At 38.9% G+C, this 19,769-nt stretch overlaps 1 protein-coding gene across 1 annotated transcript in view; it reads right to left on the bottom strand.

Annotated features, from left to right (window-relative positions):
- CACHD1 (cache domain containing 1) overlaps nt 1–19,769 on the bottom strand; it is a 203,710-nt gene that overhangs the window by 121,808 nt on the left and 62,133 nt on the right. The window contains 1 exon segment of the mRNA XM_005300064.5: nt 355–417. Coding sequence (XP_005300121.1) covers nt 355–417 — 63 coding nt within the window.

Below are 19,769 nucleotides of genomic sequence, written 5' to 3'. Positions count from 1 at the left end.
AGGGCACAGTCAACTTGAAATCTAGTCAATTTTTTTTTAGGAAAGCAGTGTCAATACTATATCTGTCTCCAAGTCCTGCCTATACTAGACATGTTTTTCTCTCCCTTGTTGCTGAGTGAAAAACCCGTACAGAGAAGTAAATTGCCTTACTATTCAGGGGAGAGCGAAGCTACCAGATGGGTACAAAGTAAACAACCTTCAGTTATTGTTCATTCTGATTTCATGTGTAAGAATAGTCACTAAAATAAATTCAGACAAAAGTGTGATATTTAAGTTGACTGTGTCCCTTTAAAAACCCAACACTTACACCCAACAGGTAGCCAGGGATTTTTATACATTCCATTTTTTCCTTACCTGTTGAACTTCACTTTCTCCATTTGAGATTTTTTCGGTATACACAAAGGAGTTGAATATCCGCTGTAATAAAAATCAGAAATGGTGCTTAAGGAACATTGGCATAATACTGATTTCAAGCAATACTGAAGGGAAAAAAACAATAAGAATGCAATATGTTAGCAAACGACAGATTTCATATTATGAGTCATGTAAAACAGTTTTTAAAACTGTCAACTTTAGCTAAAGATAACCACGTTTATGCAAGAAAAATACATGCTTCTATAATTAAATAAGTAAAGCAGATGTTTATGTTTTTAAAAAGAAAAATACAGGATGTTATTTGCAGAGCCTCTGCTATTTTATCCAACTGGTATGATTTAAAATATCTATGCTTCCTATTTAAAATCTGTACCTCTGAATACTATAATTGTTTACAGATACTAAACATTTAACATAATAAAGCTCTTTCAAAAAGTTATTCTTTCCACATTCTCCAAGTTTTTAATTCATTTCTGATCCTCAGTTTTTGGCTTTTGCCTGTATCCAAAAATCTGTGGGCTAGAGGCTATAAGGTGGGTATCTGTAGGGTGACCAGACGTCCCGATAAAATCGGGACCGTCCCGATATTTAGGTATTTGTCCCGCGTCCCGATTGATCTTCGGTCGGGACGCTGCACTCCGCTTTTTTTTTTTTTTTCCCTCTGCCGGCAGCACTCAGCTGTTCTCGGCTTTTTTTTTTTTCTTCTCCTTTGACTGCCGGCAGCACTCAGCTGTTCTCTGTTGGTTTCTCCCGCCCACCCCCCCCCCTCCTAAAAACCAGAGGCTGAAGGTATGCATACCTAAGGAAGGGTAAGCATAATCTCCTCTGACTGCCTGCAGCCCTGGGCTGTTCTCAGCTCCCGCCCCCGACTGCCGGCAGCACTGGGTCACAGTAGGGAATTGGGAGAGGGAGCTGTTTGTGTCCTTACACCGGCAGCACTCGTTTTTTTGGGTTTTTTTGCTCCGCCAGTGACCCCCCCTCCCCCCCCCCCCTTGTGTCCCGATATTTTCTTCCTGTCATCTGGTCACCCTAGGTATCTGTGTTTAGATGACACCAATATGAGACCTGATTTTGTATGCCTGCTAGGAAGTGAGACTGGCATTGAATATCCCCACATCAGAAGATGCTGGTGTAACAGCAATTACTATCCCAGTCTTTAAGTTTCTAGAGTAGGAAAGCAAAGGTCTTTCAGAATTCTTTGAGATTCTTTGAGAGGGTCAACAAACACGTAGACAAGGGGGATCCAGTGGATATAGTGTACTTAGATTTTCAGAACGCCTTTGATGAGATCACTCACCAAAGGCTCTTAGGCAAAGTAAGCTGTCATGGGATAAGAGGGAAGGTCCTCTCACGGATTGGTAACTGGTTAAAAGATAGGAAACAAAGGATAAGAATAAATGATCAGTTTTTAGAATGGAGAGAGGTAAATAAACTGTCCTCCAGGGGTCTGTACTGGGACCAGTCCTATTCAAAATATTAATAAATAATCTCAAAAAGGGGTAAACAGTGAGGTGGCAAAATCTGAAGATGATACAAAACTACTCAAGATAGTTAAGTCCCAAGCAGACTGCGAAGAGCTACAAAAGGATCTCACAAAACTGGGTGACTGGGCAACAAAATGGCAGATGAAATTCAATCTTGATAAATGCAAAGTAATAATGCACATTGGAAAACATAATCCCAACTATACATGAAAATGATGGGGTCTAAATTAGCTGTTACCACTCAAGAAAGAGTTCTTGGAGTCACTGTGGATAGTTCTCAGAAAACATCCACTCAATGTGCAGCGGCAGTCAAAAAGTGAACAGAATGCTGGGAATCATTAAGAAAGGGATAATCATAATAATAGAAAGTATCATATTGCCGCTACATAAATCCATGGTACACCCTTGAATACTGCGTGCAAATGTGGTCACCCCATCTCAAAAAAAGGTATATTGGAATTGGAAATGGTTCAGAAAAGGGCAACAAAAATGATTAGGGGTATAGAATGGCTGCCATATGACGAGAGACTAATAAGACTAGGACTTTTCAGCTTGGAAAAGAGATGACTAAGGGGGGATATGATAGAGGTCTATAAAATCATGACTGCTGTGGAGAAAGTAAATAAGGAAGTGTTATTTACGCCTCATAAACACAAGAACTAGGGTTCACCAAATGAAATGAATAGGCAGCAGGTTTAAAACAAACAAAAGGAAGTATTTTTTCCACACAACACACAGTCAACCTGTGGAACTCTTTGCCAGAGAATGCTGTGAAGGCCAAGACTATAACAGGGTTCAAAAAAGAACTAAATAAGCTCATGGAGGGTAGGTCCATCAATGGCTATTCGCTAGAATGGGCAGGATGGTGTCCCTAGCCTCTGTTTGCCAGAAGCTGGGAATCACCTGTTCTTTTCATTCCCTCTGGGGCACCTGGCATTGGCCACTGTCAGAAGACAGGATACTGGCCTAGATGGACCTTTGGTCTGACCTAGTATGGCCGTTCTTATGTTCGTATGTGTGTGTGGCGCCTTCATAGGCTTTATATTACCACCAACAGTAGTTATATCCTGGCAAGAACTCTCAGGAGCACCTTGTTTAAATTCTGTCATCAAATTCAAAGTAAGGTGCAAGGAAACCTTCTCAAAACATCTGAGTTCATCTTCTCCTTGGGATAGCTCCAGCTAGGCATTTATACTGCGAGTACACCTCTGACCAACAGAGCACTGCTAATCAATCCCTGCCACAGATGGTTTATTCCCAGATCTAAAAAAAAATATTTCAAATGGGCAGCATTTTGCTTTTGTGATGTACCAGATGGAATTGATGGGTAGGTATTTACAAAAAGGTCCCTGGGGAAGATATTCTCAACGTTTCCTAGAAGATTCCCCATTTCAAATACCATGATGAACATGGAATGACACCATCAATACACTCAGCAGACCATTCAGGAACAAACTACAACTATTTCTGATGAAGCACAGTTTAATACATGTAGTTGTCCAGGGGTGTCATCTTCCCTCTTGTATGTAGCTATGGGGATTGATTTTAGTTTTAATGGGGAAAATAAATGAATAGATTGCCCAGTCCTTTGCCCCACCCCAACCTTGCTCTATTAAAACACGAATTCCTGATATATTAGATTTGTCACATGCTGGGGAGGGGGAAATTTTAAAATTAATTGAAGTATTTGCCATTCATTGCTGGAATATAGCAGCTTTCACCCAGATACCTGATCTCAGGGTGCTTTGCAAAAAAATAGAAGCCAACCATCAGAGGTGCAACTTGTTGGTTTGTACTTCAGAAACAACAAGGGGGAAAAAAACTGAAATGGAAAGGGAGTAAATTGTTGATTAAATAAATATTATGTCAAAATTTTAAGACGACTAAATGCTACAAAAATAATTTAAAAAAACCCAGTTGTCCCTTTGAATGTTAATGTTAAATTATGTTTAATATTTAGGGGCATATCTTTAAAAAAAAATAACAAAAGCCATAATAAATTATTACTGTGGGATTTTTATACATATTAAAGTGACTCATTTTTCAGTGATGTTTTCCTTTATTTAAGAATCCTGTAGTAATGCTGCAGTACAATATGTAGCCATTTTGCTCCTTACTGAAGGCTTTAACCAATACGGCTCAGATTAAAACTTTTGCTTCTGCACCTGTCCTATCATTTTACTTCTGAGAAGAAAAAAAGTAAACAATCGCCAGCACAATCTAAACTGAAGTTACTCCAAAAAAACTTATGGCCTATGGCACTTTAGCAATGCAGCCTCTCTACCATTTACCGGAGCCTCAGTGCATCACATAGGGAAGAGAGTGAAGCATTGGGAATTACATTATAGACTTCAAAGACACAAAAGAAAAAACAAAAGAGGGTGAAATCTGGCTCTACTGAAGTCAATGGGAGTTTTGCCATTGATTTAAACAGGGTCAGGATTTCACCCAGAGAGTGGACATCGCATACATCAACATGGAGCCCAATGCATGGAAATACAGCAGCAAGAATACCAGCTGTTCCTATCTGGCTACATATGTGCCATGACAGCTATTCAGAGACACTACGGTGGAGGACATGAAGTTGATGGAATGCTTCATGTTTACAGCAATGCAGTAAGTCTGAAACAGACGTCCCAGACTCACCTAAGTTTTAACAATATGAAATCAGAATTATTTACAGCTACATAAGGCATTTAACATTGAATCAAATGAAGTTGAATAGAAGAAGTTGTTCAACAACTGCATGAGTTTTCCAGGTGAGAGTCTGGCCTATTTGCTTTTAGTCAGAATGTACGCATACACAGCCAGCAGAGGCACTCTGGAAAATCTTGGCTTATGACCATCACTTTCCCTTATCCCTTTTCCTCTTGAGGACTTTAGGAATTTCAGAAATTTGAACTCTTAATTTGAGAGCATCATTTGGAAGGGCAGCAGTAAACCTCCTCAGTTCACAAGTCCCAGGGAGCCTAGAAGGATAAAAAGGCAAAATGCGACTACTCTAAAGACATACATGCAGATTTCTTCTTCTTTCCAGACTTTTGTTAAAAGCTCTGCTCAGGTACTTAAACTACAAACATATTTTTTCCCCTTTAGATGAGAAGATAAATTTAACATCAGAGAAAAATACATTAAAGGGTGTCATTTTGATGCAAAATGTTTTAAATAATTGAATTTTTCTCCCCACATAGCATTTAATCTCCAGATATCAAAAGAAACAACAAGGAAACAGTCTGTCAGCTAGCAAGAATGAAGCTTCCTGTCCTTAATACAAAGCTGACCCTTCCCCTATGCCTTTAAATTTAGCTGTGTTTATGAACTATCAAAATAATGAGAGAGCATGTTATGAACAGTTACAAAAAAAATCACTACTTATAGTAATTCATTTAGCCACTGAAATAAAGTTTTTTTATTTTAAGCCTATTTTGGGTTAAGATCAATTTTAGTTAAATTCCTTAAAATATTCTTTTCAGGCATAGAATTTTCTGAGTTTTATTAAAACTATGCAAGAAAAGTAAAAACCTGTTAGCCAAACTGCAATTTTCAACCAGAAATCCACACTAAATTAGGATCCCACCAGTTGGAGAAAGGGATAAATCATGGAGCAATTCATAGCTCCCCTGATCCTTCCTTCAGGTTACAGATGAATTGCTCTTCTACCTCTCCCAGCAATTCTATACTTAGATATTTATTTCCTATATAATACAGCTATTATAGCAAAATTTAAAAAGAGCAAAGAGCAAAAATTATTTCCCTCTCCATATCAGGAGAATTTTAATCTTACCAAAAAAAAAAAAAAAAAAGTCATCTCTGTACAAACATTCAGTTTTCTCATTTTTATTAAAACTATGCAAGAAAAGTAAGAAACCTATTAGCCAAAGTGCAATTTTCAACAATGAATCTAAACCAGTAATCTGCACTAAGGACTGTACCAACTGGAGAAAAGAGTAAATCATAGAGCAATTCGCAGATAACATCCCCTGATCCTTTTGCCTTTTATTGTTATTTAACCAGTGCACAAAGCACATGTGAACATTTACATAGTGTTATTTAATTTTCTAAACAGAAAAAGTGTCTTTAGCCAACTTTCAAAAGAAACTGAAGAGATTCCACAGATTGAAAGGTAAATTTAAATTCCAGAAATTTACAAAAAAAGAGAAATATTTGAGAGAACATTCTCAGTGCGGTTTGCACAATGTATTAGCATCTTTACTTTATTCTCCCTACCCCTTGCTGTTTAATTGAGTCTGCTTAACAGATGGCAGCAGAATCCTAGCTCACTTGAACAGGAACAATTACACAAGTGTTTAATGAGATGGTCATTCAAGATTATTTGTCCTGACCCATCATCACTCAGTCCAACAACAGCTCTAGGAACATAGGAATTGCCATGCTAGGTCAGACTCAAGGTCCATACAACAGGAGCAAGCTCCAGATGCCTCTGACAAAGGTGCAAATAACCTTACGGTAGGCAGATGTGGGGTTATCTGTGCCCCTCCCCCAAACAAAGGTGTCATTCCAATTCTAATAGTTAGACATTGTCTTACATCCTGAAACGTGAAGTTTCGTTTCCCTTCCAGTACTTTTTTTTCTTGGCATCAATCATCACCACTTTGGTTATTCTTGTGGTTATCCAGTTTTTTAAATTTTGATAAATTATGAACAAAGTATTTCCTTTTCTGTTTTAAATTTGCAGTCTTTCAATTTCACGTGCCCTTGTTCTTGTGTTTTGTAGCTCCCTATCTACCTGTTCTACACCATTCATTATCTTATATACTTTTATTATGTCCCAACTTAATCACCTTCTTTCTAAAGGTACACAATCCCATTCTTTTCAGTCTCTTCATATGAAAGCTTTTCCATCCCCTAATCAGTCTTGTCACTCTTCTCTGATCACCCTCTAATTCCACCAGGTCTTAGTAGGGTTCGAGCCATGCCGGTACACTCCGGAACGCCGCAGAACACCATTCAGGCGTTAATATTATTTTGAGAATTCTTATGAATGATAGTACCAGAAGAGTGTTCCACCACTTCCTTTTTTACATGAAAGTCATAAAAACTCCTCAATAAGTCTTGAACAATGGTCATCAATAACTATTATTAAAAGTCACACTAGACCATTCTAGGTTTTTTGTGCACACATACGTACATTTGAAAGTCTGGAAAGTTAGAGGTAAGTTTCCACAAACAACCCTAATTCTCCTCCTTATGTGTCCCTGAATACCTTACTTTTATATTGGACAGACTTTGCACCCACTCAGTGTATATCTTTTCATATTTCCAATAGTCATAGATTCCAAGGCCAGAAGACACCATCGTGATCATCTAGTCTGGCCATAGACCTTCCTCAAAATAATTCCTAGAGCAGATCTTTTACAAAAACATCCAATCTTGATTTAAAAATTGTCAGTGATGGAGAATCCACCACGACCTTTTGTAAATTGTTCCAGTGGTTAATTATGTTCAGTGTCAAAATTGTATGCCTTATTTCCAGTCTGAATTTGACTAGCTTCAACTTCTAGCCACTGGTTCATGTTATTCCTTTCTGCTAGACTAAAGAGCCCATTATTAAATGTTTGTTCCCCATGTAAATACCTATCAACCATAATCAATAACCCTTAATATTTTCTTTAAGGTTTAGCTAACTAAATTGAGCTCTTTACATTTATCACTATAAGGCATGTTTTCTAATCCTTTAATCATCCTTGTGGCTCTTCTCTGAACCCACTCCAATTAATCAACATTCTTCCTTAATCGTGGACACAAGAACTGGATACAGTATTCCAGCAGCAGTCACACCAATGCTAAATACAAAAGCAAAACAAACGCTCTACTCTCACTCAAAATTCCCTATTTATGCATCCCAAGATCGCATTAGCTCTTTTGGCCACAGCGTCACACTGGGAGCTCATGTTCAGTTAATCATCCACCACGTCCCCCAAATCTCTTTCAGAGTCAGTGCTTCCCAGGATAGAGTTCCCGATTCTTCAAGCCTAGCCTACATTCTTCAAGGTGGTATGGTTCATCCCTATGGGTGCTCCACTCTAGGTGATTATCAAGTAGTACCCTCTGCAGAGGGGTGGGACTTCAGAGTCAAGTCTAGGATTGATGACAGACCAGCAGAGCCAAATATGGCGTCAGAAGCCGAGGCATGAGTGACTGCATAGTGTTCAGCAAATGTATGAGTGGACGTCCAAGTCACAGCTTTGTGTCTTTCTGTGATGGGAACATTATTAGGACAGGCTATTGAAATAGAGAGGTGGAGAGAGAATGATCCTTATCCTGAAAGTATACGTAACATCTTTTTGTTTTAAGGTTTTTTTGTTTTGTTTTTAAAAACTATAAAATTACTACAGCTAAGTAACACAAAAGGAACTAACAATTCATGCTAACTAAATATTAAGAATGAGAGAAGCTGAAGCAGTTGAGAAGGAAGTGAGGGCGGTTTGCCCACACAACTCAATATATTCTCGGTGCAGGGCACAAGGCTGCAGAGGGCAATTGCGTGGGCCGAACAAACACTGACACTTAAAATCTCCGATCTGAGGTACATGGGATGCAAGTGCATCTAGAGTGCTGCTCCCATAGGGACAATACTCAAAGAAGAACATCTGTTTTTATCCCCAAATACAGAACAGAAACATTTATTGAACACTTCTGCCTTTTCTGCGCCACTATTGATAATGCTACCATTTCCATCCAGTAATTGACTAATACTATTGTCAGGATGCTTTTTGTTCCTAATATATTTTTAAAAACTCCCTCTTACTGTCCACCCGCATCCCAACCATAGCCTTATCCCTGTGTCCCTTTGCTTCTCCTATCAATTCTCTACAGTTTCCAACTTCTGACCTATATTCACCACCATCAATTTCCACTTTCTTCCTTTTGTTATATATATTTTATAGCTGCCTTCACTTTCCCTCTAAATCAGGTTAGTTTTTTAACGAGCACAGCCTTTTCCCTCACCTGTGGGACTGTGGCGTTTTGGGCATCTAGTAAGGTGTTCTTATGAGATTCACCATCATCATTTGCATTTTCTCTGATTAAATTCCTCCTCTCTACTGATTTGGCTCATAATTTCTTTTCAGCTTTGTGAAAATTGGCCCTATTAAAGCACCATGTATACATATTGCTTGTCTGGACTTTGTTCTGCTTGCACATTATAAATGTGATCAGATTCATGATCACTTGTAGCTAAAAGCTATCATTAATTTTTAGTTCTGTGATGAGCCACATATCCCCTACTATAGAAGCCCATATGCTACCCTAGAATTTTGCCATTACACAGTGAATACCAATCTAGCCAGAAAACCTTCTCATTCACCCTCCCTGAATGAACCAGCTAAAACATCCAGTCTCTTTTTCAACAAATACAGATGTGTCCCTCCCTCAGTGACATTCCTACTATAGTCAACAAGTAACATTTTGAAGCATCTTAGCACCTACACATAGTCTTCAAGCATAATACACCATAAAGTGGGCCATGGCAAGATACAGAGGCTGAGTTAATGTTATTTATGGAATCTGAGCTTGGAATTTCCAGACACTGATTCGCCCCCACTCATATAGTTCTCCTATCTTCTGTTGATAGGGCTATACACCGGTGAAATGTACTAACTCTGGCAGACATCATAAGCTTCACAAAGATTGATGAATTCTTAGGAGGGTTATTGTTTCATTGTTCTCTTGTATTCCCCCATCTATCTGTCTCTATCTGTTATCTTTTTTCTTAGACTGTAAGCTCTTTGAGGCAGGACTGTCTTTTTCTTCCTGTCAAGTATCAGGGGGTAGCCATGTTAGTCTGTATCCACAAAAAGAAAGAGGAGTCCAGTGGCACCTTAAAGCCTAACAGATTTATTTGGGCATAAGCTTTCGTGGGTAAAAACAACACGTCTTCAGGTGCGTTCTTTTTCTTCCGTGTTTGTACGGCACCTAACACAATGGGGTCCGGGTCCATGACTAGGTCTCCATGGGGCTATGATAATACAAGCCATGGTAATAAACAATTCTCAAATCTGCAGAATGGACTCCTATATACACCCACATAAGAGCCCAACTGTACATGCCTTCTGGCCCATACCCAGCTCCATCATCTGCTATTCAGAACCCTCTCCACACTACTCCTATACTTGACCATCAATTTCCTTTTCCCTTCAACATCAGAGCACACAGATTATGATACTTACATTGGAGTTTAGAGATGAGATTACAATATGTGCAGGGGCTAATGTAGAACTTCCAAGGAGCTGGCGGATACCAAACTAAAATCACAAAATATTTATGGTTTCCAGAAGAGTCCTGTTCTAGCTTTGTGTGGATAAGTATGTGAAACAACTGGAAGTCTTTATAATACAAAACCCAATTTCCCCAAACAGAAGTTTTCAGAAAGTTAAGACTCTCCTTTTTGAAAGATACAGAACTCAAAAACAGCTAGTGTGATTAACCTGAAACTTCCCAAACAAAGCTCCTCTTTAGCATCTAGTCATGGTTTTGGGTTTTATATGTACTTACGCACTTCCCAGCACAGCTGTCCTGACTCACCAATGGCTTTGAAGCTTTCAGGGCCTTGAATAGATAAAGTAAACAAAACAGCAACCAATTTGCAAGGAGAAGGCAGCTTCTGATGCCGCCCAATTCATATAATCTTAGTGATGAGTGGAATGGGACTTTGAGGCTCACCATGCAAAATTTGAAGCTGAAAGAAGTGTGTGTGTGGGGGGTGTTTTTTAAACTTGGGGAATGGTTCTAAACTCAGACCAGAGTTTAACATTCCTGCGTTGTTTCCTCAGCTCCTGAAGACTAAAGTGAACCCAGCAGTAACATTCTGCAGTTACCTTCACAAACATACATAAATGTGATTGTTAACACTATCTCTTCGTCAAGAATAATACAGGCTCAGACTGTTAGTCAAAGCAGTCAACCATTTGCACATTGGTTTTGCTAACCAGAATTAGAAATGGCAGACTAGAACTGAATCCAGCTTTCAAACTGGATGGCATTTTTTCTGCTGAAGATAAAACATACTAGCGGCCAAAGTCAGAAAAAAAAATTAAATGTAAAACATTTGTGCAACATTCAGTGAATGGTAAATGAAGTGCAGCTAATTTAGCAGTTACATCACAAGACATATTTTTAAAGAACTCTTTATTGTCTCTGTAAGTGCTTTGTTTCCAGTTTCCTGTGAGATTTTAAATAACTGCTGCCTCAGGCATGGCAGTAAAACTCTCCACTAGCAGACCACAGTAGCCTGTCTCTACACTGGGCATCTCTGTGAAAAATTTCCAACTGTTGCAATCACTGGTTCAGCTACAAGGGAAGGAATACTAGGGCAGGCAGGGCTTCAAGTGGCTGATGTTATTTTAACACTATCCGCACAAAACTTCCCATTGTTACCATTGGCAGAGCTACTCGTGGTAACTGTGGTGGGAAATATTTTTGGGGAAACCACACAACACAAAAGCAAACCCTTGTGGGAAACAAAGCCCTAAGAGACAAATGTTTCAAAGTTACCCACTATGTTTTCCAAACCAAATCACGGTAACAGATCATTGTAAGGTCATTAGACCAATCTGTTCAAAACAAGGTGTCACTTGTCTACAATGGCTTTTCCCCTCCCTAGAATGAGGGTTATAGCAGTACAATTATACAGTTACTTAATGTAGGCATGGGCACTTTTTGTGGTTCAGTTATACTTATTGATTGTGGATAACAGAAAAGAGGTGTTTTCAGGAAAGTTTTTTAAATTATTGCTCTTTAGTACATTATTTGTTAGGCACAGTGTGCTTGGCATTGCACAAGACAAAGGAAGACATAGTCCCTGCTCAAGGAACTTGGCATTCTAAACCGATAGAGAGAAGTCGGACACAGAGATGAGCTAGGCCAGTACCTGTACGAGAGGCAGAGCTTGGGTGGTCTTCTCCTCTGAGTTAATACCAAACCAATGCCCCAGTATGCTCTTAAAGATCACTGTACTGCTTGTGCCACAAGTACTCCTCGTTCTTTGTACTGCTGAAAGCGCAGCCTTTTGGATGAGAGATATAAGAAGTAATTCAAGATTCCATGATGCTTCTCACAGGAGCAGAAGTGCTAACCTAGATTAACACTGTAGCCAAATAAGCTAGTCTACAAAATAGCTACATGTTCAGGAATAGAGAAAATATAGGTGCATTAGGACAACAATCCAGGCCTTGGCTGGGAACCACAAATACGTAGTCATCACCTGAATTACACAGACGACACTTCACTCCATCAAAAGCCCTCTCGGTGAAATCTTGACCACTCCCCCTCCCCCTCCCCAGTAGAAGTCAGTGGAAGTTTTGTCATTGACATCAATGGAGCCAGGATTTCACCCTGCTTTTTAACCAGTGATGGTGTATAGTTAAGCCTCTTCGTTTTCAGTTTAAACAGATTTTTACCAAAAAAACGCCAGGTTTTACAAAAAGTATTATTTGCTTTTTTCCCCGATTTTCACCCTACACTTGTTATTTTTTTATACATTTGAATGATACTTGCATTTTCCTAATAAAATACAATACATTGCATGAGATATATGCATTACGATAATACATTAGTTTGTGTGTATATGCATAATTGCCTGTTGAAGTAAGGCTATGAATTAGTCTAGAACAGCGGTCTCCAAACCTTTTTGATCGCGCATCCCTATCAGTAAAAAAAATCTGAGCACGTACCCCCTGCTGCGCCGAAGCAAATAAATAAAATTAAAAAAAAAAAAGGTTGTCCTGCCGCACACCCCCAAGCATTTGAAGCTGTTAGCAGAGAGCGGGCCTTGGAAAAGATTCCTTAAAAAGATTGCTGTAGGACTTTTGGAAATTACACTGAAGGACTTCGCATAAGATAATGAGTATTTATAAATATTTTAAAATATTGGGCCCAGTTATTACATGTAAATATTTATAGGCTAATTGTTCAAAGTCTACAACAGTAAACTGTTTATTCAAATGCAAAGTTTTATTTGGGGATTAGAGATATATTGTTTTCTTAAACTCAGAGGTGGCATTGTGGTTTGAGTTCTGTTTTAGTTCTGCAGCAAACCACATTGAATTCCATTCATCAACGCATTAATCTAATTAATATTTCCCCCCATTTTTCCATCCACCAAAATAAACCCTGATATTTACCCAGAAAAATTATCAATAGTTTTTTGAACCAATTTTCAGCTGTTTTTGATGTTGTAGTAATAAATACCGAGAAATTCCTGGAAAAAATTGAATAAAATAAAAACTGAAAATGAAGGGCCCTGTGTATAGTTCAGGATACCTTAATGAGTTAAGTCTACAACCTATTTTGTAGTAGTACCTTGTTTCAATCACACACAAAGGTGCAGGAGATTGAAGCTGTAAAAAAAGCCTGCTGACTAGCAGTTATCTTGCTTTGGCAAGTAAAGGGAGGATTGGGGGGGGGGGGAGAGAAGGGGGCAGAGCAGGAGTGCAACAAGTGGTTAAGGAGCAAACCACAGCCTCCTGCAAAACATTTCAATAGGAAGTCCTCATAACAGTACCCAGTTTAAAAAAAAAAAAAATCCTGGTGACCTACAAACCCCTCTAACCTCTCGGTTTATTCTCCAGGATGCTCACCCTAGTCTTCAACAAGTGAATTCTTCTTGGCCATGCTTGCAACCAAACTACCATGGCCACTGATGGGAAGTTCAAGGTTGGAGGCCTGCATGTCATCATTAATCACTAGGTCAGTTCAAGTTCATGGTCTCTCACAAAGTCCATTCCCTACAACACAGCAGACATTTGAGACATTCATTCATTACCTCTAGCTGTAGTAAATGATAACCCCAGGGTCATGTTGAGGCAAGGAGCCAAGATGATAGCTAATTCCAATGAAGGTTTGAACTGGAAACATTTGTTTTTTAAAAATAAAATGAAAATGAGATTGCTCTACTTTGGCGTGAGGCCTCAAAGAAGGAAAGTTCTGAAAAAAATAAATATTAAATTGTGTTTGGTCAAGTTGAAAATAGGATTTATTTCCAGTCCAGGCTGTAGCTAAACAAACCTCTTTCCATGGTAGGGCTTTCCACGGTAGTGCTTGGAAACAGCACTTGAATTTCATTTTGAACTTGTATTCTTCTTCACTTCCTGTCTTAATCTGTTGTATTGCAGTGTTGTTTCCTTTTACATAACTGCTCCATTTTGTGCTGGAGGTGCTACATTTCACTACTCAGTAAAATGATCTCACACTCTGATCACCTTGCAGGAATACTGTGAGGCTCTAACATCATTTGCTAAGCTTTTTGGCAGCTCTGGATAAAAAAACACACTAAAAACCTTGACAATTAAGCAATTTTGATTATTTCATGAGTTAACGTTATACAAGAGGTCTGGATTTTTTTGTGGTAAAATTATGCAAAATTATTTTTACATAGTCAATTATTACTCAAAACAGAGACGGTCAAACTTAGTTTTTCATAAAAAACTGTAATTTAAAATTCCCTAGCTTTCAATATTTAAAAAAATATAACTACAATATAATACAGATGATATAGTTTCATCATATGGTGATGACAACACTCTTTCCATTAACATCCGCCTGAGACAGTCTAAACAGAAGCCACTAAAGATAGACACTTAAATCAGCAGGTCCACATAACTTGCAGTCAAGAGTTTTAAAAGAGCTGGCTCAGGAGCACACTGGACTTTTAATTTTGATTTTTAGCAAGTCTTGGAGCACTACAGAAGTTTCACCAGACTGGGAGAAAGCTAAGGTTGTGCCAATTTTTAAAAAGCGTAAATGGGACGACGGGGGTACTTTTAGGCCTGTCAACCGGACATCGATCCCGGGCAAGATAATGGAGTGGCTGATACAGCTCTGGATAATAAAGCATTAAAGAAGGGTAACGTAATTAATTCAAATCAACATGGGTTTATGGAAATTATATCCTGTCAAAGTAACTTGATATCTTTTTTTCCCCCATGAGATTACAAGTTTGTCTGATAAAAGTAATAGTCTTGATATAACATACTTAGACTTTTTTTTAAAATGTTTGTCTTGGTACCCCACAACATTTTGACTAAAAATCTAGAAAATTAACAGGGCACACATTAAATGGATTTAAAACTGGCTAACTGATAGTTCTCACAATGTAACTGTAAACGGGGAATCATCAGCAAATGGGTCTGTTTCCAGTCGGGTCCTGCAGGGATCGGTTCTTGGCCCTACCCTATTTAACATTTTTGACAATAACCCTGGAAGAAAACATAAAATCATCACTGATAAAGTTTGCAGATGACACAAAAATTGGGGGAGTAGCAAATAATGAAGACCACAGGTCATTGAGTCAGAGAAATCTGCTTCGCTTGGTAAACTGGCCCAATAAACAATAGGCATTTTAATATAGCTAAATGTAAATGTATACATCTAGGAACAAAGAATCTAGACTATATTTACAGGTTAGGGGATTCTATCCTGGGAAAGCAGAGACTCTAAAAAGGTCATGGTGGATGATCAGCAGAACGTGAGCTCCCACTGTGATTCCGGGTATGTCTACACTGCAATTAAAAACCTGCAGCTGGCCCATGTCAGCCCGAGCCTTGGGACATGGGCCAGCTGCAGTGTAGACATACCCACTGTGGTCAAAAGAGCTAACGTGAATCTAGGATCCATAAACATCCTAGATCTCAAGTTGGAGGAAAGAGGTTATTTTACCTTTGTACTTGGCACTGGTGAGACTGCTGCTGGAATACTGTGTCCAGTTTTGGTGCCAATAATTCAAGAAGGATGTTGATAAATTGGGGAAGGCTCAGAGAAGAGCCACAATAATGATTAAAGGATTAGAATTCATGCCTTATAGAGATAGACTCAAAGAGCTCAATTCCATTTAGCTTAACCTTAAAGAGAAGATTAAAGGGTGACTTGATTTCAGTCTGTAAGTATTTACATGGCGAAAAAATATTTAATAATGAGTTCTTCAGTCTAGCAGAGAAAGGTATAATGCGATCCAATGCTTGGAAGTTCAAGTTAGACAAATTCAGACTGGAAAAAGGCATACATTTTAACAGTGAGAGTAATTAACCGTTAGAACAATTTGGCAAGTGTCGTACTGGATTCTCTATCACTGACCGTTTTTAAATCAAGGTTGGATGTTTTTCTAAAAGAGCTGCTCTAGGAATTATTTTGAGGAAGTTCTATGGCCTAAGTATTACAGAAAGTCAGACTAGAGGATCACAATGGTCCTTTCTAGGCAGCTATGACTTTTAGCAGGAGTAACTGATGTGTCTTTAAAGCCTCAATTATATCTTAATGAAGGTTGTGTGTCTAATTGAAGTAAAATGTATCTTCCGTATTTTTTAAGTACACCTCTCACTGGGATAACTGAGCACCATGTATGGTGTTTAGAAGCAAACACCATCTCACAGGATCAGGGTATCCATGTATGCAACGTTTCTTCTATAGTGTGAGTGATGTTAGAAGAGATGCTGCCAGTTATCCTGCAGTCATCATTAATGCGGGATGTCTTGTGCAAACAGGCAGGCTTTGAACTGGGCGCTGTCAAGATCCAGGTTCATCCTGTTTTCCGGTGGTACAAAGCCACATAGATAGTATTTATAATCTGGTAAATACAATAGGATATGGGATATACTGGTCTTTATAAAGAGCAGCTCATTGTTTCAACAGTTATATGCACAACCAGAGAGTAGTAATTAGGTATGACATTCCCTGAAAGCAAACATTCAAGCTGGAGTACGGTACTTCTAGACATGTCCCCTTAGTAAACTGCAGGCTTTTACTATGAGAGAAAAGTAAAGGAAAACTGGAAAACTGCCAAAAATGCAACAAGGTACTGGATTTGTTTTTTCTTTTTAGAGGGGGGCCAAAAAAGGGGTGGGGGGGAAAATTAGTTCCATATGTTAAAAAGATTCAGCATCTAGCCAATATAATTTGACTAAAGTTATACTCATGACAATGTGCATGGCAATCTTTCAGAAAAGGAAAGTTATGTTACCCAACCTTACAATGTAAAGCAGATGGTGGAAGTAACCCACGACAACTCACTAGGACTAGCCCTCCTTCCCAAGTGTTAGAAGTTATTCATTCAATGCTACAAGACTTCAAACCCAAAAGTATTTATATGAATTTCTTCATGTTAATGGTACACATAACATGGATTATTTTTCTGTAGGTTGCTCTGGCAAGTTACACTGCATCTGGTTATAGAATATTATATAGAGGAAAAATGTTGCATCTGAATTCTGAAGTTTGGGCTGGGAGCGTTGGTATTCTGAATGCTATTTAAAAAAAAAAATCACCCAAATTGCATCTTTGCAGTTTGTTCTATTTCGAACCGATATAATGGTCGGTTACAACCTTTCTAGAAGGGAACTTGATGGTCAGAATCCATAATGAGATCATTAGTTCATATCTAAATCGGTCTACCAGTGGCCAAAGTTGTTCTAATTATCTCCCTTCCTGGTAGTTTCAGCGAAGACCAAAGACTGAATGAACTGCTGATAATGAGCTATCCTCTCATTCCTAGCTGCTGTCCCTTCTTACCAGGCCTGAGACACCTTGTCAGGCAATGTCAAGCTTGCACCATTGTCTGCCTGAGAGGAGCCTGTTCTGTAGACACAGGATGTCAGTTTCCAGAATTCAAGCACATTTCTATAAACTACTTTTAAAGCAAATTGTTTTTAAAAATTAAAGTGATGTTACTACATCAGTGTTTGTTTGGATTCCTCCCACCTCCCATCGCAAGGTTCAAAAACAAACCCAAAATCCAGAGAGTGAAATCCTGACCCCACGAAAATCAATGGGAAATTTCTCACTGACTTTCTTTGGGTCAAGATTTTGCCCAAGGTATTCAGAATATGCTTAGATGATCATGGATATGTACCTTCACTTCGGGCTAAGATCTGAGACAATGGAACAAAAACTCCACAGCCCACCCTCCTTCTCAAAAAGAAAATGTTAGGTGCTGCAGAAGCACCTGTTGGAAGCTATGTATTTTTTTGCCTCTCGCAGAGCAAATCTTTCATCATCTCTTTCACTCTGGCACACTCTTACTCCTCCCTGAGTAGGATTTACTCCACAGTGAGGCAAAGACTGGGCAGCCTTCCTACCTCCCGCAGTAAGGTTTTTGGCACAGGCTTACCAATGTTCGGTCTATCTTTCAGGTAACAAGTTTGAATGCATCAGAATTAAAAAAATATATTTTCAATGTGAATAATATGTAGTATTTTGCAGATATGACACACAAAAATTACTCCTCCTGAATGACCAAATCACCATACAAGCTGCCCGAGAGGGGTGAAGCTTCCTTTCCTTTTATCCCTCTCCAAAGAGAACAAAGGGTATCAGCGGGCAGCAATCGATCCAGCGGGGGTCGATTTATCGCGTCTAGTCTAGACGCGAGCAATCGACCCCCGAGCGCTCTCCCGTCGACTCCTGTACTCCACCGCTGCAAGAGGCACAGGCGGAGTTGACGGGGGAGTGGCAGCAGTCGACTCACCGTGGTGAAGACACCATGGTAAGTCGATTGAAGTTGCGTAACTTAGATCGATTCTCCCCCCTAGTGTAGAGACCAGGCCTTAATTTGGAGCACTTATAAGGACCTTGGACCATTCCAATTGGTTAGTTTCACCATAATGAAATATTCCATTGCAACAGAGGATTTCTGTTGTTTATGTTAATTTCAAAGATAATTAACTGGAAAAAAAAAATCTGGAATCCTAAACAGCAAATTGATAAAAGCAATGAGGAGACCTGCCTTTATGCCAAAAGAGTCTGATTTCATTTGTGATATGAGTGCTGGCCTGCTCTACTTTGCTGCTCTCCCAGTCATGAGCCAACACTCAACAAGTATATATGTGCCACTGTAGTTTATATAACATTCCAGATAGACCTGTGTAACTTTATACTGATGCCAAAAGAAAAACAATGTGCATGACATTTTGTGCTAATCTCATTAGTATAACCAAGGGCAGAAGCTGTTGGATTTCTCACAGTCTTGATGTGGTGCATAAATACTAATGCTAAATGACATTTTAAGTAAAAATCTACTTTAAACAGAGAAAGCCCACAAATGACAAGCTTAAACACAGGAATTTATAAATCATAAATCACCACGTTAAACTTTTGTCTGTAAAGCGAATCGGTGATGCTAATGTAATTACATAAATGTTTTCCTTAAATCTCCAAAGATATCATTTTTCAGGCTCTTTCACTGCAAGAACCACCATCACACATATCAAATACCCTGGTAACAGTCTTCTCTTGTAACCATTACAACATCATCTGCAATACTTTTCAACAATAACTGTCAAATAGCATCTTGACTTACTGCTGGCAGTTCAGAACTTTAAAACTACAATACAATCTGGGTTTGGTTTGGTTTTCCTTCAAGGGGGAAAAAGAAAACCAACAACCTTGAAGAGACTGCCTGTGTGGAATATTTTATAAGTTATATATGCAAAGCTCTACATTTCTAACCATTACAAACATATCTTAAAATTCTCCAACATTCAATGACATACCTCATTTTTGTTACTTTGCTTGGCTATAATCCGCTGTTAACCAGTTCATTTCAATAATTTAGGAGTGCAAAGGATTCTAAAAGGTTCAATTCTGCAATAATGTTTTAAGACTAGAAAATTTGGACTACAGAAGATCAAAGCTTTGAATCATCTTAATCATTGCCTCCAAATTGGATTTGAAATTGTTTTTATATACAGTAATTGTTTATGTGGATAGATCAGAGATCGGCAACCTTTGGCATGCGGCTCGCCAGGGTAAGCACCCTGGTGGACCGGGCCAGTTTGTCTACCTGCAGCATCTGTAGGTTTTGCCGATCGTGGCTCCCACTGGCCAATGGGGGCTGCAGGAAGCGGCGCGGGACAAGGGATGTGCTTACCCTGGCGAGCCATGTGCCAAAGGCTGTCGATCCCT

The sequence above is a fragment of the Chrysemys picta genome, chromosome 8 (assembly GCF_011386835.1).
Source record: "Chrysemys picta bellii isolate R12L10 chromosome 8, ASM1138683v2, whole genome shotgun sequence".
NCBI classification, from domain to species: domain Eukaryota; kingdom Metazoa; phylum Chordata; order Testudines; family Emydidae; genus Chrysemys; species Chrysemys picta.
The sequence above is the reverse complement of the archived record's forward strand: the minus strand, read 5'-3'. Positions and strand labels throughout refer to the sequence as shown.